At 33.6% G+C, this 22,551-nt stretch overlaps 8 protein-coding genes across 11 annotated transcripts; 5 read left to right on the forward strand and 3 right to left on the reverse strand.

Moving 5' to 3' along the window:
* Nucleotides 1-42: 42 nt before the first annotated feature.
* On the reverse strand, nt 43-1,440 carry LOC117156330 (uncharacterized). The gene is made up of 3 exons (XM_033333257.2): nt 1,284-1,440; nt 1,141-1,179; nt 43-768 (listed from the first exon to the last, which is right to left on the reverse strand). The coding sequence occupies exons 2-3, from the start codon at nt 1,145-1,147 to the stop codon at nt 164-166; spliced, it is 612 nt and encodes a 203-aa protein (XP_033189148.1). The 5' UTR covers nt 1,148-1,179; nt 1,284-1,440; the 3' UTR covers nt 43-163.
* Nucleotides 1,441-1,972: 532 nt separating this feature from the next.
* On the forward strand, nt 1,973-3,748 carry LOC117156315 (pre-mRNA-splicing factor ISY1 homolog). The gene is made up of 4 exons (XM_033333232.2): nt 1,973-2,316; nt 2,399-2,421; nt 2,512-2,830; nt 2,929-3,748. Exons 1-4 carry the CDS (start codon nt 2,314-2,316, stop codon nt 3,295-3,297), a joined length of 714 nt encoding a protein of 237 aa, XP_033189123.1. The 5' UTR covers nt 1,973-2,313; the 3' UTR covers nt 3,298-3,748.
* Nucleotides 3,275-9,876, reverse strand: Syt14 (Synaptotagmin 14). 2 transcript variants are annotated; one of them, XR_004464069.2, is made up of 9 exons: nt 9,610-9,876; nt 8,307-8,495; nt 7,959-8,093; nt 7,810-7,868; nt 7,365-7,541; nt 6,974-7,294; nt 6,500-6,883; nt 5,803-6,385; nt 3,275-5,499 (listed from the first exon to the last, which is right to left on the reverse strand). XR_004464069.2 is itself a non-coding variant. In XM_033333187.2 (8 exons), exons 1-8 carry the CDS (start codon nt 9,641-9,643, stop codon nt 6,173-6,175), a joined length of 1,512 nt encoding a protein of 503 aa, XP_033189078.1. In that variant the 5' UTR covers nt 9,644-9,876; the 3' UTR covers nt 3,275-6,172. The 2 variants fall into 2 exon arrangements, 1 of the variants encoding a protein (XP_033189078.1); XM_033333187.2 differs by having other exon boundaries at nt 3,275-6,385.
* Nucleotides 9,877-10,652: 776 nt separating this feature from the next.
* On the forward strand, nt 10,653-12,466 carry CLS (cardiolipin synthase). 2 transcript variants are annotated; one of them, XM_033333219.2, is made up of 4 exons: nt 10,653-10,905; nt 11,322-11,663; nt 11,736-11,993; nt 12,067-12,466. In XM_033333219.2, the coding sequence occupies exons 2-4, from the start codon at nt 11,334-11,336 to the stop codon at nt 12,331-12,333; spliced, it is 855 nt and encodes a 284-aa protein (XP_033189110.1). In that variant the 5' UTR covers nt 10,653-10,905; nt 11,322-11,333; the 3' UTR covers nt 12,334-12,466. The 2 variants fall into 2 exon arrangements, with proteins under 2 accessions (XP_033189110.1, XP_076480605.1); XM_076624490.1 differs by lacking the exon at nt 10,653-10,905 and adding an exon at nt 10,924-10,941.
* Nucleotides 12,325-13,655, reverse strand: CIA30 (complex I intermediate-associated protein 30). Its single transcript, XM_033333205.2, has 2 exons — nt 13,062-13,655; nt 12,325-12,985 (listed from the first exon to the last, which is right to left on the reverse strand). Exons 1-2 carry the CDS (start codon nt 13,409-13,411, stop codon nt 12,457-12,459), a joined length of 879 nt encoding a protein of 292 aa, XP_033189096.1. The 5' UTR covers nt 13,412-13,655; the 3' UTR covers nt 12,325-12,456.
* Nucleotides 13,656-13,811: 156 nt separating this feature from the next.
* On the forward strand, nt 13,812-16,995 carry PNPase (polyribonucleotide nucleotidyltransferase 1). Of its 2 annotated transcripts, none has more exons than XM_076624486.1 (7): nt 13,812-13,927; nt 14,239-15,150; nt 15,231-15,404; nt 15,475-15,668; nt 15,751-15,911; nt 15,986-16,297; nt 16,376-16,995. In XM_076624486.1, exons 2-7 carry the CDS (start codon nt 14,321-14,323, stop codon nt 16,763-16,765), a joined length of 2,061 nt encoding a protein of 686 aa, XP_076480601.1. In that variant the 5' UTR covers nt 13,812-13,927; nt 14,239-14,320; the 3' UTR covers nt 16,766-16,995. The 2 variants fall into 2 exon arrangements, with proteins under 2 accessions (XP_076480601.1, XP_033189064.2); XM_033333173.2 differs by having other exon boundaries at nt 13,846-14,057.
* A 217-nt stretch (nt 16,996-17,212) lies between these two features.
* Nucleotides 17,213-19,979, forward strand: LOC143303606 (cytochrome b-c1 complex subunit 9-like). Its single transcript, XM_076624491.1, has 2 exons — nt 17,213-17,350; nt 17,619-19,979. The coding sequence occupies exons 1-2, from the start codon at nt 17,213-17,215 to the stop codon at nt 17,751-17,753; spliced, it is 273 nt and encodes a 90-aa protein (XP_076480606.1). The 3' UTR covers nt 17,754-19,979.
* Nucleotides 19,980-20,478: 499 nt separating this feature from the next.
* LOC143303604 (uncharacterized) lies at nt 20,479-22,492 on the forward strand. Its single transcript, XM_076624487.1, has 2 exons — nt 20,479-20,638; nt 20,982-22,492. The coding sequence occupies exons 1-2, from the start codon at nt 20,636-20,638 to the stop codon at nt 22,323-22,325; spliced, it is 1,347 nt and encodes a 448-aa protein (XP_076480602.1). The 5' UTR covers nt 20,479-20,635; the 3' UTR covers nt 22,326-22,492.
* The last annotated feature ends 59 nt before the right edge of the window (nt 22,493-22,551 follow it).

A 22,551-nucleotide genomic window follows, 5' to 3' on the forward strand; every position in this document is an offset into this window, starting at 1 on the left:
ATATGTATAATGTCTTAAATCTTAAGAAAAAATTCAATCTCATTGTATAGGAACAATTTTTATTTTTATTGATAATGCAAAGGATGTCAAAAATATTACAATATATGACAAAACTATTGCTGATAATTAAAACTGAATTAAGAAAGCAATAGTATAAGGGAACTTAGAAATACTTCTTCAATTCTGATTCCATTTCAAGAGGACTGGTAGTTGGTGGATGTCTGGCAACAGCTTGTCCTTCTTTGTTAATGATGAATTTAGTGAAGTTCCATTTGATGCTATCAGTTATAAATCCACCTGCCTGTGACTTCAACCATTTCCATAACGGATGCGCATTATCTCCATTAACATCAATTTTTTGAAACAGATCAAATGTAACGTTATATTTTTTGACGAAATTTAAGATTTCTGTGGAATTGCCTGGTTCTTGGCCACCAAATTGATTCGATGGGAATGCTAGAATCCTTAAACCTTCCACCTTACTGTACTTTTCATACAATTGTACTAGTTCTTTATAATGTGTATCTGTAAATCCACAGTTGCTAGCAACATTAACAATTATACAAACATGCCCATGATATTTATTCAGCATAACTTCCTTTCCATGTATATCTGTAGCATGAAAGTCATAAATGGAAGTAGCTGATTTCCAATTTTTGTCTTGATTAAAAGAAGCTGAAGTTGTAGCACTACATTGTTCTTCTTTATTGTCTTCGCAATTCTGTGCTATCACTCCGTAAAAGCATAGAACTGTTAAAAATACCAATTCTACAAAAAAAGAAAGAAACTTGATTAGTAAGTTATCTAAAGAATCTAAAAAATTATTATAAAAAATAGCACTGATTATTATCTGTAAAAATTATTATAAAAAACAGCACTGTTCAGTTAACGTTTCTTAATATATTTTTTAATAAATATCTACCGTTTCTTAAAATTAAAACTGATTTCAAACTACCTTAAAAAGCCAAAACAAAAGAAAATAAACAAATTCACGCGACTCTGTGTCTTCGACGCTACATAACACCTAATCAAATATCTCGAAATGTTCACTAAGTATCATTAAATTAGCATTAAAAGGTTAATCTTCAACGTTATTTCTAATCAAAATATTCAAGATGATATTAAAACAATACTACTTACTCTGCATTTTTAATCAAATGTTGTTATCCTGTATCCAAACTTGAATAAAAAAAAAACTTTCTTATTAATCTTTATCATATTATCGTATTAAATATTATCCTAAAAATATTTAAAATACAATTGAAAATATTAATATACTTTACCTTATCACTCTTGTTCGATGGAAATGTCCGTGCTCTTCAACGCTTTGAACACAAATGCGCCGATCTTTCCTTTGTCTAAAGTCTAGAATTCTTAAGAAACTCGAACTTGAAACACACGAACACACTGACGTCTGTCCAGTTCTGTTCTTGAATACATACATACTATACAGCATCGTGGATTCTGGAATGCTAATAGAATAAAACAACGAAATTTTATTCTGCATTCATTATCCATCTCAGAACATATTATGCAACTATAATATTTAGTTCAACATAGACGATTTCCATGAACAATCAATGACAGTAGTAATATTGCACCTATAATTGTTTCATATTATATATTGCTTTTTTACGAATTAACGGCAAAATATTACAATTACACAATTATTTTAAATCTCTAATTCTACTAAAACAATCATACACAAAAATAGAAATTATGATTAAGACTTAATGATTTTTCTTTTTCTCTATTATGAGTTAGACGGGCACATGTATAAATATATATATATATATATATATTATAATATATAATTATATATATTATATATAATATATATATATAATATATATATAATATATATATATTTATACATGTATATATATAGTATATATAATATATATATATATATATACATACAATAAAAAACTGCGTCATTTAATATCAAAAGGTTTTGTCGATTTATTTTGTTCCATGCTCACGAATACTACTTTACGTGCACGTGATAAACTCGTTGTTGTGTATACGATAACATAACCTTAAAGATACAACAGAATCGTAACCTATAAACTACGATCACATAAACGTTTAAATGATCGTGCTGTACACTATACTTCGTCATTTGTCATCGACTATAAAATAAAATTAAATTTATCGTTGTTATAATACATAACGTAAGAAGATGGGGCAATAACATTGTTCAAGACATTCTAAACAAACATAAATTTACTTGGAAAAACTTACAGATTGTACATATCTTAGCATTTGGACAGTACTAAATTGTTTTATTGAACATCGTTATTTATATAAAAAATGGTAAGTGTAGTAAACGTTATTACATATTACAAGAAATTAATTATATTCTTTTAATATACTTAATTAATGTTATTTCTTTCAGGCGCGAAACGCGGAAAAGGCTATGTAAGTATCATAAAAAGAAGACATTTGCTTGAATATAATTTATAAATTCTTCTGTTTTTTATATTTATTTAAACATTCGTTCTTTAACAGGACCACTCTTGCTCGGTGGAGAGCTGCACAAAGCAACGAAGGAGCCAGAAAGGAACAGGAAAGAAGACCATATTTAGCTTCTGAATGTAGAGACTTGCGAAAAGCAGAAAAGTGGAGAATGCAAATAATTAGAGAAATTGCGAAAAAGGTTGCACAGATTCAAAATGCTGGTCTAGGGGAATTTCGAATTCGAGATTTAAATGATGAGATTAATAAATTGTTGAGAGAAAAACGACACTGGGAGGCTCAGATAAAAGAGTTAGGTGGGCCTGATTATTCCAGAGTGGGACCACGTATGCTAGACCACGAAGGTCGTGAGGTATAACGTGTTTTTAATCTTGCTACATTGCTCTATTTTTAATAATAATAAATAGTAAGTAATAGAAAAAGGTAACAGGTAATTATTACGACATTTAGGTTCCTGGAAACCGTGGTTACAAATATTTTGGAGCAGCGAAAGAACTACCAGGTGTTAGAGAATTATTTGAACAAGAACCACCACCTCCACCTCGTAAAACGCGCGCTGAGTTAATGAAGGACATCGATGCTGATTATTATGGTTACAGAGACGACGATGATGGAATTTTGTCGCCTCTGGAACAGAAAGCTGAACAGGAAGCAAGGGAAAAAGCAATGCAGGAATGGCTAACACAAAACGAGAAACAGCCAGAAATAGAAGAAGAAATCGAAACAACTGCACAAAAAGCAATACCGTCGCAACAAGATATTCAGGAAGCGTTACTTGCAAGAAAAAAACAAGAACTATTAGAGAAATATGTACTTTGACAAATTTTATTTCTTTTTCTTTATGTATTCAGTAACAACTATTTGTAAGTTTATTCGTTTAATTGTATTAGAGTACACTTTTATAAAACGCGACAGATATAATATAATTATTATTAATTTAATAACATTGATTAAGGTAATTATTTTGTGCAGTAGACGTTCAAACTTCAATTAATTCTTATCGAGAAAGAGTGCTGTAGATAAAATATAGATAAAAATCCAACGTTAGTCTGTTTATAATCCTCGCGATCTTTAAAGACTTTTCTTTTTGTTTTATATATATACCCTTTTTTATCGACTTTGTAAGCACTGGACACTCGAGAAAGCGACACAATAGAATAGAACATCAGAGAACAAGACAATATGAATTATCGAAATGTGAGAATTTGTTCACCTCATACATTCATAATTGCCAAACATTGTTGGACAAATAAAATTCGATAACTTCGTACACTCTGTTTGTCTAATCAATGCCTTAAATGTCTTTGGCCAAGCATTCTTTGTTTCATCGCCATTGAATCATCCCGCGAAAAGCTAGTCATTTGCTTTAAAATAGTTCGATGCAATTACAACTATATTGTAACAAATTGAGAACAATTAAAGGCATAGAAATTACCCTGAAAAACCTCTACTCGTTAATTAAGTGTACATATCGATCATAAATATTTCAAAAACATTCTGTTCTTGTTCGCATCGGGTTCGACCCATCCGCGATGAGAGACCGAGGACTCTTTCTACATCATTTTCACGCAAATCTCTGATCCTCGTAGTTAATATCGTGTTGCTTATAAACAGACTGTACAATATACAATTATGTTACCAAGACTCAGAAGTGAAGAAAGTATCCTAAGAACGTTAGCTAAAATCCCGGTACGCTTAAAACTTTTCTCAAAGTAGAGAATAATTCTATCGCTTGCTTTCACGCTACGCATCTTCCTCGCTGTTGCTTTCTCTTCTCGCTTCCTGAAAACGCTAGAAATTGGATGAGATGCACCAACAAACGCACATAACTACGATATTATCGATTATCGATGATTATGCTAAATCCGAAAGCGCTAAAAGTACTTCTTTAAAACTGCGTTTGAGAAGAGCATTGTAAAAAGAACGTCTGTACATTTGATACGAGAAAATTCATGCACATACGTAGTAAACAAACGAAAAAGAAACTTCTGAGTCCTTGCAATCGCGTTATACATTGTCTAAATACGTAAAACGGGAGAATAGTTCGAGCATGGATTAATCATCGTTAATCACCTAAACGCTAAGCTTGAAAAAGTCAAGCGTTAAACGATTCACAGCATCTGGTAATTTTTTTATCCATTAATCAGTCGCCTGCTTCGTCCGGTATCCAATTCCCTCTAATATAAACGCGTGGAAAAAACATTTCTACATAACCTATCGTACTCACACGATAATGTATACTACTAGTTTAATAGTAATATCAACTCTACGATCACATCTGCGTTTACGAGGTGCGCTTTGCGAGTTTATTGTGCGTCGTTTAATTGTGAATCTGTCCTCGTATACGTTCCCCTTTATATCCCATCGATTAACTATAACCCCTCGACGCTACTAATTGATTAACCGATATCCTGTATACACGAAACGTTCGTAAAGTTAGGATACATAAATATACGTAAGTATATATATAATAAATAAAAGCACGTTGTTACACGTATCAAGAATACGACAAGGAATTATGAAACTTCGCAACGTGCTTTACTGATAATATCAAATATGTATTACTAAATTAAGGATATACGTATATATATATATATATATATATATATATATATATATATATATATATATATATATGTATAAATAATAGTACGCAGAAAAGAGAAACGGACAAACGAAGCCAGAGTATGTAGGAAATTAGAAAAATTGTGTACAGCCTTGACTTTCTCTCGAAACATTATTCGTTGCCCCAGTACTCCACGCAGTAAGGGGTTAATTCGTTTCGCGCGTCAATCCATTCTCGAACCATGTGATCGAAACAACAAGATTCGTGGCATCGATTCGAACGAACAAGCACTGCAAATCGAATATTCCGCTGAAAGTGTCGCGGAGCGAGAGAGGAAAAATTACGTTTGCTTAGTTAGCTCGTCCAAAGGAGAACGGCTAGAGGATCGCGGTTCATAATGGGCTCTCGACTTGGCTAGGTATCCCACGACGATTCTCCGTCGACGGACACGCGGCCTAAAAAGGGTGAAAGGCACAAAGTAAAAAATAAACGATTAAAGTTGGCTCAGGCACATATCGAATCGAAGTCGTTTTCGCGGTCCATCTGCTAATGTATTATACGTTCGACTTTTGGGACCGACAAAATGCGTGTTTGCATATTTGTAACGTGTACGTATGTGTGCACGTGTAATTGAAATATGTTTTACGTATATGTAAGTAGGTAAACGTGTATATACATATACGTGTACGTGTGCGTATGGATCATGTATGTGTTATGCGTTTACGTTCTTTCTTTGTTTGCATATGTAATATACATACGTAATATGTATGTTGAAAACACCCTCAACTCCGTCCGGCGTATCAAAAAGGAATGTACTTGGTACATCGATAGAGTTTTGACTCAGAGTTACCACGTGCTAAAATTATGATAGCTCTGATTCGCAGGATCAACAGATCGACATATTGACTTCTGTGTTCTGTTCGGGCAGTACAGGCTTTATCTCCAATAAAGAACAGCCGCGTTCGTCTTGAAAAATTCACTTGCTCTTCTACACGATCAGTCGTATATAACGGTACGCAATCGGGGACCGTAATCTGCACCGTGTTCTATCTGTCAAACCATATCGTTATCGTTAACAACATCGTAAAATGTATTTCCGTTGCAGGAACTCTTTCGTGATCGGATGTTTCAAGGACGCAGCAACGAGTGCCAGCGTTGAACTTGCGCCGGTTGTCTTGCTGCGCGCATATCGTTCCAATGTTGAAGCTCCTCCGTACCGGAACTGTTTAATCCCAAACTCAGCCAACCGATCATTTCTCTTCCCTTTCTTCCCATTCCGCCTCTTCGTCGATTATAAACCGATAGAAAGAGAGTTACATCTCCAAGTTGAAACAGAGCAACCTAAACAGCCATTACGAGTATAACATTTAATCAGATTCGTTTCAAAAGGAGGAGAGAATATCTGTTTGAATAATTTTCCATCGAATTGAATTATTTGATTAGCTGTAAGCTTACTTGGAATATAAATGTTTCCTTGTACAGGGGATTCGGCTGAGCCCGTTTCAGACCAGTTTTCGATCGTTCCATTTCGTGACCGTTGCTATCCATGAGAGCGAGCTTAACATACGTGTCGGGTGGTTTCGTGTCGTTCCCGCCGCCACCCCGAAAATGAGATCCTTTAATTATTTCTACCGATAAACGTCCAGTCGTCCCGTTATACGCCAAGCCTATTAAAATTTCTGCCACGCTTCCGCCCTTCATACTACTGCCGTAAGGAGGTACAGTATGCGACGCGTAAGTTGGCACACGTGCAGTAGGTGATGCGTATGATTGAACTGATTGCTGTGATCCCGTGGAATCGCTACGAGTCAAACTACTAGTTGTTCCCCAATCTTGTACCTGCGAAAATCACGTTCATTCTACCGTTATTTTCTTCGACATTGAGGATCGGAAAAAAATACAACAACTTATTGCATATAGATGTTTTACCGAAGAAAAAGGTGGAGGTTGTAGCGTTAACCAAAGCGTAGTTTCAAGCTGAAGATTGATCTGATCGAAGGAGACTCTAGCTTCGCCTAGTAATCTCTCTCGTCGCATTCTTCCGCCCCATAGATACACTCTTAGGCGTACGCCCATGGCGTTTACGTCCTCTGGATTAACACGTGGAAGCAGAAAACTCTCCATGTACTGTGGAGACGTACCCTGGCGTACTCGAGTTTTACGGCGCTGCTTCTTCGATGGTAACAGCACGAGCCGCACTTGACTACCGCCTATACCTTCGGGATAATTTCGTCCTTGCAGCACATGAACCTACAAAATAAGGAAACTCGTTGGTTTCGATTGAATCGTAAACGAGTTTTTCAATGAAATTTATACGAACCGTCATCTCGCGCATCGGTGCATCATATAGGAAAGCGACTTCCAAGCTACCCACTTCTTCGGTGATGGTACCCATCGTTGTAATAACGTCGTTGGTAGTCGAACCATTTTGCTCGACCTCTACCTCTTGTTCTCTGTTATCGAGAATAATACCAGAGGCCCCGACTTCTACCACACACTGTGTATCAAACGAAACCATTCGATTCGTTTAAAAAAAGTTCATTTTAAAAGCATACCGAATTAGATGACTCCAAGTATCGTGCTAATGCAAAGAATAGGTCATCAACAACGATATTATGCGGTTAGAACGTTGCGTGATAAAATACGCACGGATATCCGGCCGCCGGTTAATTATTTACGCGACAATCGTGTAGATTGGGAACGCGATATTCGATCGCGCAACATGACAACGCCGTTTTAACTATAAACGTTTTATTCTCATTCACCTGTTGTTGATCGCTGGGCGAGTGTTCTTCCGTGCAGCTGCTGGAGGTAGTGCCGGCATCTGAAACGGCGATACACGGTCGATCAGGAACGAACGCAAACTTAATGAAAGAGAACATAAAGAAAAAAAATGGATAAAGGAAAAACTAACCCAGAATGGTCGGTCCATCCTCCGCTTGGATAGTCAAAGTATCCGGCGGTGGATGAGTATGCGAATTCAGTCGACGAAGGACGTCCTCTTCTGAATCGGAACTAGTCTCTGGATCCGAATAGGAAAATGCCTTCCCTGCCGAGTTTCAACATTAAACCCAACTTTCGGTTAGGTTCGTTTAATTTCAGGTACAAAGTAGCTGATAACGATCTTTGAAAGGACTGGAAGCGGGGATCACATATAGAAAAATCGCGCCTGCTTCTGGATCGGTATTATGTGTGTACTTTTCCAGCAATTTCAAAGTAAGCAGTAGAAAGCACAGGATCAGATCGTTCGTTGACAACCTACCTATGTTTTTCGTAATCTGTGAGGTGGAGCCGTTGTTAGGCTCGCAGAGGGGCACGCAAACGCCACCGAAAAGAGTGGTCGTGGATGGTGGAGTGAAGCACCATTTGCGTGACAAGTACAAGAACAGAGCCAACAGGAGGACCACGAAGCCAGCTACGGCACCCAGAAATGCTGTCGCTTCCACAGGTACTGTAATGTCAATCGATCGTGAGAATGACTGGTTGGAACAAACTACTGGTCGTGTATATTATTTATCGTCATACGAATGATCGATCATAAATGAAAACGAGCTAATAGAGGGAAGGGAAACGAGATGGGAATAATCATAAAAAAAAAAAAAAAGGAAGAACGCGATGGAACGGACCGGACGGAAGGTTTCGTGCAAAAAGCATGATCAAAAAGGGTACAGGCAAAGCATAAGTTATTTATTGACCACGGAGAAAAGGCGTTCACCCATACACCGATTAAATCTTTCTCTTGAACGGCGGTCGTACGTGTCATTGATGTATCGAACGCGTTAAAACAGCAGCGACACATTACGTCGTAATGACCTGGAATAATTAACCATCGCTCGTCTTATCGCGGAAACCACTGCGCGATATTACACACCGAGTACGGTTAATGAATCGCGGTACAAAGATCTATCGAAATCCTTTGCATCCGTCTCCATTCGTCGAAGATATCGTTGAAATATCGTCGTAAACGGAGACAAATGCTAACTAAAATTGTTAATTTCCGTCAACTATCAACGATAGCTTGGATATAACAATATTACCACACATTCAACTATAAAGAATCGACAGAATTGTTACTCGTTGTAATTCAGTAAAAGATTGAGAGCGAAAAGAAAACTGTAGGGGAGGGAACGTTATTCAAAACGAATGTATTTCGAAATAATTTTAATTTGCGCAATGCGGAAACCGTGGCATGCATTTACGTTCTAATCATTCTCGATTAATCAAAAAGAACGGCGTATGTAGAACATTTTATGTAAGAACCTGGTAATGTGTCAAGGGATTACTGTCACGTCACACGAATTAGTTTTATTGGAAATTGTTGAATGATTCGAGAAACTATTAGAAGCATCGTGATGTATTTAGATGGCGAAAAAACGTAGAAATGGGTGCGTGCTCTATTCAGGTTTTAATAACTCTATCACGATCGAACGTTGTTCGTTAACGAATCGATTCACGATCACCGATATTTTGAGGTCAATGTTTCCGTATCGAAGTGTACCAGGTCACATCTGAACAGTTGAATTCGTTAAAAGAGTTATAGACAAAGTAGAAGATAGTGGACTTACCCGCCAGAAAATGGTCTGATCCTGCCAGAATCATGCTCGCCCTTGTGTCACATTAAAACCTTCTTACGTGGTTCTGTCGACAGGCCGCGACAAATCTTCCGCGAATAATAAATTCATTATCCACTCGATATGGAATTGTCCAATACTCGTGGTTGTTCACGATCACCGAGAAGCGTGGTTACAAGACAGTCGAATAATAATACGTGGGCGGGGATGTACACAGCACTCTGTTGCTCGTCGAGTCGTGCGCCTGCAATTCTGTGACCAGCTATACGCATGCGCTTCATCGGCACGCATTCTTACGGTGAAAATTTCTTTCAACAGAGATTCTCATTTTAACACAATTTACACTTCTTTGACATGAAGTTCGCAATTCAATTTTTATACGCAGTACAATCTTTCATTCTGAGAATATACTTATTGATTATTCTATTATACGATAATTATACAACTACCTTCTGCTTAATTAACAAAAGATAGTATATTTTCCGATGATATATATATATACACATACCATTAGATGAAATGGACTGAGATTCTAAATTTTATCTTTTTCTTTTGTCATATTTTATTCCTTTGCATTTATCTCTTACTCGTTAAATAAATATTCTCATCTATCGTATTCCTAATCATTTAACCGTAATGATCCGATCATATTTGCATACACCATTTGAGAAATAAGTTAATTAAAGAACTGACATTATTGATTGTAAATAAACGACCACATCATTTACGAATAGAAAAATTAATTTAAAAAATCGTAAAAAATATTGAATATTACACAATGTACAGAATAATATAAAGTAAAGTAATACCAAGTACGTGCGTACTTCTCATAGTATAAGGTACTCTACTGTTATTATTTTAATATAAGAATTTAAGCGTGAATATTGAAAAACGATTATGGTTCTCGTTATTGATAATCAATGTTTTATAAACATATCATAAATTCATCTGTTTAAAAAATAGAAACTATTTTCTTTGTTATTATGTACAATTTTAAATAACTGACGCATGCATTTCATTTCATTAGTTAAAATAGTATTGGCACGAAACTCCCTCCTCGTAAAACCTACTACGATTTCGTAGTGTTTACGATTCACTAACTTAATTTTAACTGATATGAATATTATTCAAGCGGTTATAACTAACTCAACTTATCTTTGAAATGGAACAATTAAGAATAAAAATGATAATATTAATGTAAATGTAGCTAGTTTCTTTTTATTTTTACAAAAACGATAGTTTTTTCTTCTCCGTTATATTAGAAGGCAAAAGATATTTAACTTAATACAGGTAAGCTTTATGTATGGTGGAACAACATAACCTCAAGTATGAAATCTCTTTTTCATAAAACCATATAATACATTTTTTTACTATAAAGTTTTTGTAATTATTAAGCTGAATCACGTTTATTGCATAACAGTTCATAATAAATATATTACTAATTTAATAATTACTAATTAATTTAATAGATACTATAATCAGAAGATATTACTTTCTTTCTTAATAACTCGTTTTTAAATAATATTAAATTTTGTAGAAAATAATATTTTTACATTAGAAATTCACTTGATACATGTTCTATGTAATGCATAATTTTCATATATATTGTAATGAAATACAAGTAAACATAAAAATATGACTTCAATGACTATATGCTGATAATATTTACTATCATTGCCTTTACCATTGTATTGTTTTAAAAACAGGAATAATCAATTATGAACCAATTTATGATACTATGCTTCAAACAATCTACAATTTCAAGTAGATACTGGTTTGAAAGATGTTTGAGGCAATATTTGGTGTATCATGCAAGAGTATATTCTAATGGAATTAATAATCATAAAAATTACATTGTCAAAAAGGAAAATATCAGTAAGAAAAAAGCATTAAGGTTACAGATACTGCAAGATATTAAACAAACTAAACGGAAAGTAGAAGTAATTATTGACAAAGAAAACATTTGGACTGTACCAAATATTCTTTGTATGGGACGAATTGTAACATCGCCATATTTAAGTTACTTAATTTTGTCACAAGATTACCAGGTAAAACGTTATAATTAAATGCATATTTATTCATTATATTCATTATATATATTATTTGTTCATACATTATAGATAGCATTATGGCTATTAATAATTGCTGGGTTTAGTGATTTAGCTGATGGATGGATTGCACGTACATGGACATCACAAGCTTCTAAGCTTGGCACTTTTTTAGATCCTGCTGCAGATAAGCTACTAGTAGGTACTCTGTTCCTATCTTTGGCCTGGGTAGGATTGGTTCCTATTCCTTTAACATGTCTCGTCATTGCAAGAGATGTTGCCTTGGTTTCAGCTGTTTCTTACATAAGATACCAATCTTTACCTCCTCCAGTATGTATAGATTATAACATTATGAACAGAAAAATATTTAAATGATCATGCTTATTTACAAAATATGTTTCAGAAAACTTTGGCCAGATATTTTGATCCTACATATGCAACAGTACAATTAGCTCCAACATATATAAGTAAAATTAATACTGCTATTCAGTTGTCGTTTGTTGCTGGAACACTAGCTGCACCCATATTTCATTTTGTAAATCATCCAGCTTTAGAAATTTTTTGTTATGTAACGGCAGTAACAACATTAGCAGGAGGTGTAAGTTATTTAATATCAAAAAATACATACAAATTCGTAAGGAAAAAGACTTCAACAAAATCATCTAATTAAATACATGTATTAATGATTACAATAACATCGTTTATTGTTTCTAAATTTATTATTTACTTTGTATAATAGACGTTATTTAAATATCTACTATGTATACAACTCAAATTAATAAAAACATTGTTTTTACAACTTGGCCGTTACGTCTTGTACGTTATATGTTTCGTATGCAAATTCTTCGTAATTACTTGTATTGTAACAAACTCCAATATAATCAATTTCTAATCTGAAAGGCCCTGGCTTTTTATCAGCAATTGTAATTCCAAAATTTGTAAGGTAATCCTCACATATAGGATATTGATTTTCACTAATTTGTCCTTTTGAACTGAATACAAATTTTGAAAAAGGGACTCTAATTATTTGCCAATACGGGCCACCTCTTGTATACATTACATAATGATAACAATTATATTGCATTATGTCCAGTCTTCCTTTTTGTAAAATATTTAACATGTAACATCTACCATCTCCTCTAACTCGTAAAACAACTTCATTATAATGTTCCCAATTATAGTAGTACCGTCGAGCAAAAGATTTAAATCTTGGAGCTGAAGTGATATTGCAGTATCCAGCATTTGTAGTTCGACCGTCTTTGGGTACACGAGTATCTAATATACCATGGAATACTCCAGTGCCATAAGACGACAGTTCTAGTCTAAAATTAGTAGACATTTTATCAATTAGTCTAAACCTTTCCAAGACGTAAAGCATAAAAAATATTGTATAGTTACGTAGCAGTTGAATAACCATGATGATAGTCCTTGTCAGAATTTACAATCCATTGATCCAAAGATTTTTGAGTTCCATCAAACTTCCATACAGCATTAATTTCATTTACTGCAAAATTACGTGGGTATATACTGAGGCTATCCCATATTTCTCGAATAAATAATTTACAGTCACTCTTAAATAAATCATAAGCTTTCCGTAATTTCTGTGAAAAGGTCAAATTTTCCTGTTTATCAATAGGTTTATCGTATACTACCGGATATTGTGATCTAAATGGTTCATAAAACGTTCTTTTAATGATCAAAGTATTCCTACAATGAGGTTTTAGTATACGAAAAATACTATTTTTCATGTTTTCGTTTTCACAATTAAATTGAAATAGCAACTTCGTTAATCATCATAGAATTCACGTGTATTAAATATACAACAATTTCAATCAATGTGTCGCAGAATTTGTACAACTACATATTATATCATAACACGTAACTATAGCTTTCAGTTTAATTAAAGATCAATTTGTAATATATCTTCTCCTTTCTCGTTTTTATAGCCGTTAAATTTTAATTCTAATTTTGATGGATACTACAAGTACCTTAATTTTTTGTAACTATTTCGACAAAAAATATAGTAATTTGATAGTACATATCATTTACTATAAATTACGAAAATGTAGTGAAATTTGACAAATTTTATCAGAAAGGAAATATCAGTATTTATTAATAAGATAAAATATAATCATGTATTGCAGTTAATAAAAAAGTTACTATGATAGAATCTTTTCTTATTAAATGATGGCGGTTATGACTACATTGAAGCTTTGGAACCAATGAAAGCAAATTCAATATAAGAATGGTGCTGTTTAGGCATAGTAAGTTATTAAACAATAGAAATTTAAGTTTTTTACGTTTGAAAAGTCATAACAAAAATGAAAATACATTTCAAGTTAAATTTATGTCGAGCAATACTGTAGAAAATATACATATAAAGTTATCTAATGGGTAAATATATCACGTGTTTCTTAACCTAAACGTTAATACTTATTATGATATTTCATCTTATGTATAAATAATACAGTAATATAATAGAGAAAATATAAGTTATTTAAAGTTATTTAAATAAAATATATTGTTACGTGTTTCATTCCATATTTATTATTAATTCTTTCAAATATTCCTTCAGATCAAAAATTACACTATCAAGTGGGAAATATGCACGATTTACATCTGGGTGTGTTACTGCTACGCTTGGCGATACATCAGTCATGACTACTGTGGTTAGGAAAAATGAACCATGCAATGATTCTGTAATTCCATTAACTGTGAACTATAGACAAAAAGCTTCTGCAATTGGACGTATACCAACAAATTTTCTTCGTAGAGAAATAGGTTACACAGAGCAGGAGATCCTTATTAGCAGAATAATAGATAGATCTGTACGTCCCTTATTTCAGCCAGAATACTGCTATGAAACACAAATAGTATGTAATTTATTAGCTACTGATGGAATTAATAATCCAGATATATTATCCATTAATGCTGCCTCTGCAGCTTTAAGTATTTCGGATATTCCATGGATGGGACCTGTAGCAGCCGTAAGAGTTGGTTTAATTGACAATACATATATAATTAATCCTACAAAACGTGATCTTCAGAAAAGTAAATTAAATCTTGTACTGTCATCTATGTCCAAGAATTTAATTGTCATGATAGAAGGATCTGCAGATGATATTTTAGAGCCAGAACTTCGAAAAGCAATAAAAATAGGTGTTAAAGAATGTCAAATAATTATACAATCTATAACAAAATTACAAAATCATGTTGGCAAACCTAAATTACAAATTAACAAAGGCAGTGAATTAAACAATGATGTGGAAGAGTTTGTAAAAAATTTTGCAGAGCATGAAATACGTGAAATTTTTAGTTGTCATTCTCATGACAAAATTTCGCGAGACGCTGCTATTTTTGATCTTAGAGATAGGATGTTAGAAAGTATAACAAATCGTGGTTCAGATTTTATCCAAAATGCTGTAAAAGCTTTTAATAAAATTTCTAAGGAAAATTTCAGATCTTTAATATTTGAAACAAATATAAGGTAGTTTTTGTTTATAAAAAAGAAATCTAATTACGATTATAAATTACTGAAAATTATTGAATGTGTGTAAATAATTTTAGATGTGATGGTCGTGCAATAAATGAGTTGAGAGATATAGAATGCCAGGTTGATTTATTTCAGCCTCTTCACGGCTCAGCCTTCTTTCAACGAGGACAAACTCAAGTTTTATGCACAGTAACTCTTGACAGTATAGAAAGTTCTCTTAAATTAGATAATATCTCAATGCTATCTAGGTATGTTATATTACATTTATTAATATTTTAAAAATATATATTTAATATAAATAAATATTATTTTTTGCAGTGGTATAAAAGAAAAAAACTTTTTTTTGCATTACGAATTTCCACCATATGCTGTAAACGAAACAGGTAAACTTACTGGATATGATCGTAGAGAAATTGGTCATGGAGCATTAGCAGAGAGAGGATTGCGAGCGGTTATACCAAAAGATTATCCATTTGCTATAAGATTAACAAGCGAAGTATTAGAATCTAATGGTGACTTGCTTAAATAAGAAAGAAATTATTACTTGTTGAATAGATAACTTGTAACTTAAATACTTTCGTGTTTCACTTAAAGGCTCGTCTTCTATGGCTTCTATTTGTGGCGGTAGTCTAGCATTAATGGATGCAGGTGTGCCAATATCATCTCCTGTTGTTGGTGTAGCTATGGGATTAATATGTAATCCTCATGCTATTGAGTTAACGGATAACGATTACAAGATTTTAACTGATATATCAGTAATTTCATATTGATTAACATTTGAATGTAGTTAAAAATGAAATTAATTAATTTTTATTTCTTATACGACCAGGGTATAGAAGATCATCTTGGAGACATGGATTTTAAAATTGCGGGTACAAAAAAAGGGTTTACAGCTTTACAAGCTGATATAAAAATAGCGGGAGTCCCTTTAAAAGTGATAATGAAAGCTATCGAAAACTCAAATGCGGCTAAAAGTCAAATTCTTCATATCATGAATTCAGTAATATCTACTCCAGCAAGTAACAAGAAAGAAAATAAACCTGTACTTGATACCATAGAAGTACCCATTCATCAAAGGGGAAAATTTCTTGGGATCGGTGGCTCGAACATAAAAAGAATTTTATGTGAAACTGGAGTTAATGTAAATTTAAAGAGGAAATAGAAACTTTAAAGATTCATTTTTGACAAAAGTTAATCTATTATTTTTTTTTTTTTATAGATACATTCGCTAGACGATACAGTGTTTTCTTTATTTGCACCTAATCAAAATGCAATGAATGAAGCCAAAGAAATGATAGATGGTATTATACAAAAAGATGTGGAACCAGTATTGACATTTGGTGACATCTATACTGCAAAAATAACTGAAATTCGTGAGACTGGGGTGATGGTTACATTGTATTCCAGTATGGTACCAACGTTATTACCTAATTCGCAGTTAGATCAACGTAAAATTCATCATCCTGACGTACTAGGATTGAATGTCGGAGATGAAATAAAAGTGAAATATTTTGGACGAGATCCGGTGAATGGGCGCGTTAGATTATCTCGAAAAGTGTTGCAAGGCCCAATTGTTTTTGAAAAAGATTTTAATATTATTAAAAGTTAATAGAAATAATAGTTTGAAATTTTATTTGTATTTTTTTTTTAGCAACCAAATGTAATAATCTTTTTACATATAATAGTAATTTTTACATATAATAGTAATAATGATACAATAAGAAATTATTTTACGTAATTGTCGTATTATGTAATTTAAGTTTTATCGATATTTTCATTAAATAATGTAAGTAATATTTTGTTACATAATTATTAAATGTATATCATTTATACATTGAATCGACTTCAAAAGTTGTTTACCTTTCTTCAACAATCATTTACAAATTGGTGGAAAGCTTTCGATTTTTCGACTATCATAAATGTGAAGATTGACAACCATCGATCAATTAACTGATATCTAACTCGTTTAAAGATAGATTTCATTTTTTCCCCATTTTTTAGATTAAAGTTACAAAGATAACTACATCGAAAGTGCTTTATAGGAAGGATATTAAAAATGATTTCTCGTTTTCTTTACCGTTACATTTTTAGGCGAACATCTAGTTTCGTTCTTGGTATCGTTATCGCCTCGGCATTTTTTGAAAGAGCTTATGACCACGCTTGTGAAAGTATTTTTGAATGGATAAACGAAGGAGTACGCTGTTAATTTTTTCTCTAACATTAACTGTAAAATATTGCTTAAATTATTGGAAGCTATCATTTACACGTAAAAAGAATTCGGAAATAATCATATTCTATATAACATAATACAGGATTTATGTTTATCGATCGATAAGGTTATATGTAATTAATGATCCGTTAGCTTATTTCATATAATTCGTCTTGTCTCCACGTTGTATTTCCCAACTGCGTGATTAACTCTATTTTATATATTACTTTCATGTCTATTATCTCTTTCGCAGAGACTTTGGATGCATATAAAACACAACTATGAAAATTCACTACAAACACAGGCACAGAGTGATCGTAAAGGAGCTGTCGAGGAAGAAACGTCAGACTTACAGAAAGTACCTGATGAGAATGCGAGAGAAAACTGAATGTTTTATACAAGAAGGAAATTGTACGTTCGATAAATTACGAAAGACATTTTCTCCATGCAAATACCTGCTGCATATTCGAGTTGTTGAGTTTCACGAGCTTTGTGATATTCGATATTTCCGTATCATAAATGTAATCTTGTTCACGCAAAACAAAGATACGGGTAATTGATAATTCTTGGTTTTGTATTAATAAGGATTTATAATTTCTGAAAATTGCTCAGAATGAACGCTTTTTACTCTCGGAAACACCGGGTTTGTAGTTGTATGACACAGCCACAGAGTATATGATTATATCTGAGAAAGCATGCAGAATGAAAGCATCATGATAGCAAGCAAGGATCATGATACTCAAAGGTTCTAAATCTTTTACCTTTGTGAACATAGTATACATATAGCGAATAGCACGTTATAAAATATGTTACTACTAAACGCGTAGAGAATGGATCTTTTGGTAGTAATTCAGACCGGGAAAACCCGTTTCATCATTAGTTTCTCGTTTACCTTGAAATTCACAAAACGTTCCTAAACGTGATGGGAACGGAGGAAGAGAAAGGTAAAGAAATTCAAGGAATCTTTAGAAAAATACATACGTATGTAAACGTTGGCGATTAAATAGCCTAATGTGATTTTCATATTATCGTGTAGTGATGTATATAACAGGAAAAGACCATTCTCTCCTACACAAATCTATAGATTATACAATATATCTATGCTTATACATTTATCTCACAATAAGATAAACTGGAGTTATATTCGACGTGATTGCTTCTTTCTTTATATTCATTGTACTATACACTGTATAAGTATTTTTGGAATTTAGATACGCGTATGATGAGTCAAGTGACATGTGTAAATGTAGATATATGTATATGTAATGTCGGGAAAATCCCGATGAACTACAGGCAAAAAACAATAAAAGTGATGACGGGTCGGAAAAGTTAGGAAATCTTGATGGGCCATATACCCATACTCTTTTACGATACTGGCTAATTAAAAAAGTTGTTCTTGACCATGGATCATCCACATTTGTGGAACACATGTGTGTGTTAGGAATAACAAGGCCGTGGTATAAAAAGCATCTGTTAGTCAGTTTCGGCTAGAGTGGCAGGAGAGTTGTAGCTGGAGTAGCGAATGAGTAGCGAGTGATTAGTGAGTGATTAGCAAGTGAGTTGCGGGTTAATCGTTATTCATGAGTTGTGGAGTCGTTGTAAGTTGTAAGTTGTAAGTTGCCGAGTTGTTGTGAGTTGCTAATTGTAAGTTGTAAGTTGATTTGTTAATTATCAATTTAGTTGTCTTAGTTACTACTCTCTTAGTTACATTACTGCCTTAAGATCGCGTTAAATAACCATCGTTTTCTGTTTAAATCATAAATAAATAACTCTGTAGAGATCACTAACCAGAGTGAAGTTTCTGCACATGTGTGTGTGTGTGTGTGTGTGTGTGTGTGTGTGTGTGTGTGTGTGTGTGTGTGTGTGACAATTACGTAGTAAACTTCTAAACTTAGCAACTAATTTGTTAATTACATTATTGTAGAAACGGGAAGTAATTTAGTTATTGTCACTTGTCTTATTCAGACGGCAAATATTATTTATTTCAGTTTAGCAAATAACGTTAAATTAGAACTTGTAGCTTCCTTCATTTTATCCATCAGCCGATATAATATCAAAGAGTGAGGTAATCGTTGGAGAGATAACAGAGAAGATAGTAGAGCAATATATAAGCAGTATAATTTCATTTATTGTTAGTAATATGTAAAGTAAATCTGATCGATGAAAAAAAGAAAGAAATTATAGGGTGTCCTGGACGGTACATAAATATAAACGAAACTATTGTTTGATGATGTGATAATATTCGCGCGTATTCTTTCAAATAGCTAGACACACCCATCACTAGCTTTCCTCCGCCACAGTGTGACATCAATCGCATCTTAGTCCCCATCAGAGAAAAGACATCGACCCCCGACTGTCGGACGCCAAGGCCGCGACGCATTTTAGTCCCCATCCGAAATAGGATCTCGACCCTGACCTTCGGACTCCTTTTGGAACCCACACCGAACCCTTCAACATCCTCAAGCCAGGGCGTATATAAGCCGAGACTTCACCCAGCTCGGGCAGTCCTTGTTCTTGTTTTAGTCGCTGTTCTCGTACAACCCCTTTTCTCCGGTTCACTGTTATTCGATTGTAAATGTCAAAATCATAATAAAGTTCGATAAAAGAAAATTAATAGTTGGGTTACGACTCAGCTTTCTTACAAACCAAGTATCAATTCTACGTGACAACAGTATCGTCACCAAAGTTCACTTATTCTTCATCGTTAGAATAGTCAACATATCTTTACCGGTTTCTACCCTTAGATCAATCACTTACTTAACTTGAACATATGCACCAGTGTAACTATATACTTTACAAAATTGTTGGGATAAACATTAATTTATACCTGTGTATACTCAATTGAACCACCCTTATTATCCTAACAGAAATAAGGGGATCGATCAGTTCGTGGCGTCGATTATCTAATTGTAACGGGAATTTACAACTCCCATTGACGTGCAGTCTCGCGATTGCGTCTGTCCGCGAATGGTCGATTAAACAAATTTATTAATTAAATTATTGTAGAAACGGGAAGTAATTTAGTTATTGTTACTTGTCTTATTCAGACGGCATTATTTATTTCCGTTTAGCAAATAACGTTAAATTAGAACTTGTAGCTTCCTTCATTTTATCTATCAGCCGATATAATATCAAAGAGTGAGGTAATCGTTGGAGAGATAACAGAAGATAGTAGTGCAGTATATAAGCAATATAATTTTATTTATTGTTAGTAATCTGTAAAGTAAATCTGGTCGATGAAAAGAAGAAAGAAATTATAGAGTGCCCTGGATGGTAAGTAAACATAAACGAAACTATTGTTTGGTGATGTGATAATATTCGCGCGTATTCTTTCAAATAGCAAAGATTGTTACATCGCATTGTCCAGCTCTAGCTGAATTTAAAATATGCTTGTCATTTATTACATATTTTGTATTTTAACGAAATCCTCCTAAAAAAACCTACGTAGTTACTTACGATTAGCAACCTATTTTCAATTTTACTTCAACATTATTTGCCACGAATAGCGTATTCCTACTCTCTTAATATCCTTTATTCATTTTTAACAAGAAAAAGATTTCAATACATTGTTCCTGTACACGAGAGAAATGAGCAAACATACATGTTTTACTTTCAGGAATCCTCCACGATGAAGCTGTCGATCGCCCTCTCGATAGTGTTAATTTTCTCGCCGCTGATTGTAGTTGGAAATATTATTGCGAACGACTACGAAACGATCGTGAATGAGATCTGCGAAAACGAAACTTTAACATTACACTTCAGTAGTTCTATAGATTTTAATGAAAACAGTATTGTTTCTCCTACTCTAAAATGTATCGCCATAAAAGGTTACGTTCCTACATTCAAGAATGGAGTTTTCAAAAACGTGCCAAATTTGAAATTCCTTGACCTCAGTAATAATCAGATCTCTTCGGATGATTTATTCACTTTTGGTAATCTTTCAAACGTGAAAATACTAAATCTCTGTAATCAAAATGGCTACCAAAATTATAGAACAATAGTGGACAGCGTGTATCCTGAACTTGAATATTTGAATTTAAGACATGCTGGAATACAAGCGTTACGATCGTCATTGAGTAATCCATTTCCAAAACTGAAATATTTGGACCTATCACAGAATCGAATCGATTCCAGACAGTCTTTGTCGATAAATATGTTCCCCACATTAACGCACCTTGATCTGAGTAGTAACAATATTGACCAATTTTCATTTACTCGAATGGAAAATCTGTTGTCGTTAACGTTAGATCATAACGCAATTCAGAATCTTGAGTCATCTATGGGTATTGATCTGACGGGGCTGGAAAAGCTGGAGAATCTGTCGCTAGCGTACAATAAGATCTCGTACATTGATAGTAGTGCAATTGAAACAATGCCCAACCTTCGGTATTTGAACTTTTCTGGCAATTCTTTATCGCTTTTTAATTTCGATATGTTTAAATCAGTGAAATCTTTAGACATTCTTGTACTAGATAGTAATTCGTTGGATAATGTTCCCATAACAGCGCCTCTAAACATAACTCAACTCTCGTTAAATCGTAACAATATACGTTATTTAGCGATTAACACCTTTTTCTATCTGCACAGCTTAAAAAAGCTATTTCTAAGCGAGAATAAAATCCAGAGCATCCAGGCGGACGCGTTTCAGAATCAAGTGCTGTTAGAAGAGCTATATCTGAATGACAACCAATTAAGTTATTTACCAATAGGTTGGTGTGAATCTATGAAAATGTTGCGATATCTAAATTTGGCGGGGAATAAATTCGCTTTGTTGGAATCAGTGATTTACTCCTCCGATTTGCCCGTGCAACACTTACACTTTGAACGCAACCCTCTTACGTACATTAATGGTAGCTCATCTCGACTGATACCAGTAAATATGACGATTTATTTAAACGTTAATGTATCATCTCGGAGTATGTCATATGTACGTGCAAGTGCAGGACAACTTGACTTATAGCAATGATAGATAGAGTGTAGTGTTGAGGTATAGACATCTACCACAGAACCATGTATTGAATGATTTGTAATCTAAGAAGTTGTGATTATTAAACGCCTCAGGTTTTACTGTATAAATAAACATATTTTAATTGCTTAATAAAAAGACTCATTGTATATTGCTCTTTATTCTTGCCTCTTCTTTCTTCTCCTGGCATGCAAAACTCGATCAAAATATCTTATCATAC

This window comes from Bombus vancouverensis, chromosome 14 (genome assembly GCF_051014615.1).
Source record: "Bombus vancouverensis nearcticus chromosome 14, iyBomVanc1_principal, whole genome shotgun sequence".
Lineage (NCBI taxonomy): Eukaryota > Metazoa > Arthropoda > Insecta > Hymenoptera > Apidae > Bombus > Bombus vancouverensis.

Bases quoted from the DNA above. Each gene is read 5' to 3' on its own strand.
- CIA30 (XM_033333205.2), bottom strand. From the start codon at position 13,411: ATGAAAAATAGTATTTTTCGTATACTAAAACCTCATTGTAGGAATACT. The intron at 12,986-13,061 runs GTAACTATACAA...TACTAATTTTAG, and splicing joins CATGGTTATTCAACTGCTAC to ACTAGAACTGTCGTCTTATG.
- CLS (XM_033333219.2), top strand. From the start codon at position 11,334: ATGAACCAATTTATGATACTATGCTTCAAACAATCTACAATTTCAAGT. The intron at 11,664-11,735 runs GTAAAACGTTAT...CATACATTATAG, and splicing joins TTTTGTCACAAGATTACCAG to ATAGCATTATGGCTATTAAT. The intron at 11,994-12,066 runs GTATGTATAGAT...AATATGTTTCAG, and splicing joins ACCAATCTTTACCTCCTCCA to AAAACTTTGGCCAGATATTT.
- PNPase (XM_033333173.2), top strand. From the start codon at position 13,909: ATGGTGCTGTTTAGGCATAGTAAGTTATTAAACAATAGAAATTTAAGT. The intron at 15,669-15,750 runs GTGACTTGCTTA...TTTCACTTAAAG, and splicing joins CGAAGTATTAGAATCTAATG to GCTCGTCTTCTATGGCTTCT. The intron at 15,912-15,985 runs GTAATTTCATAT...TTATACGACCAG, and splicing joins AGATTTTAACTGATATATCA to GGTATAGAAGATCATCTTGG.
- Syt14 (XM_033333187.2), bottom strand. From the start codon at position 9,643: ATGATTCTGGCAGGATCAGACCATTTTCTGGCGG. The intron at 7,869-7,958 runs GTTAGTTTTTCC...TCGCCGTTTCAG, and splicing joins GGATGGACCGACCATTCTGG to ATGCCGGCACTACCTCCAGC. The intron at 7,295-7,364 runs GTTCGTATAAAT...CTTATTTTGTAG, and splicing joins CACCGATGCGCGAGATGACG to GTTCATGTGCTGCAAGGACG.
- LOC143303606 (XM_076624491.1), top strand. From the start codon at position 17,213: ATGATTTCTCGTTTTCTTTACCGTTACATTTTTAGGCGAACATCTAGT. The intron at 17,351-17,618 runs GTACGCTGTTAA...TCTCTTTCGCAG, and splicing joins TTGAATGGATAAACGAAGGA to AGACTTTGGATGCATATAAA.
- LOC117156315 (XM_033333232.2), top strand. The intron at 2,422-2,511 runs GTAAGTATCATA...GTTCTTTAACAG, and splicing joins CGAAACGCGGAAAAGGCTAT to GACCACTCTTGCTCGGTGGA. The intron at 2,831-2,928 runs GTATAACGTGTT...TACGACATTTAG, and splicing joins TAGACCACGAAGGTCGTGAG to GTTCCTGGAAACCGTGGTTA.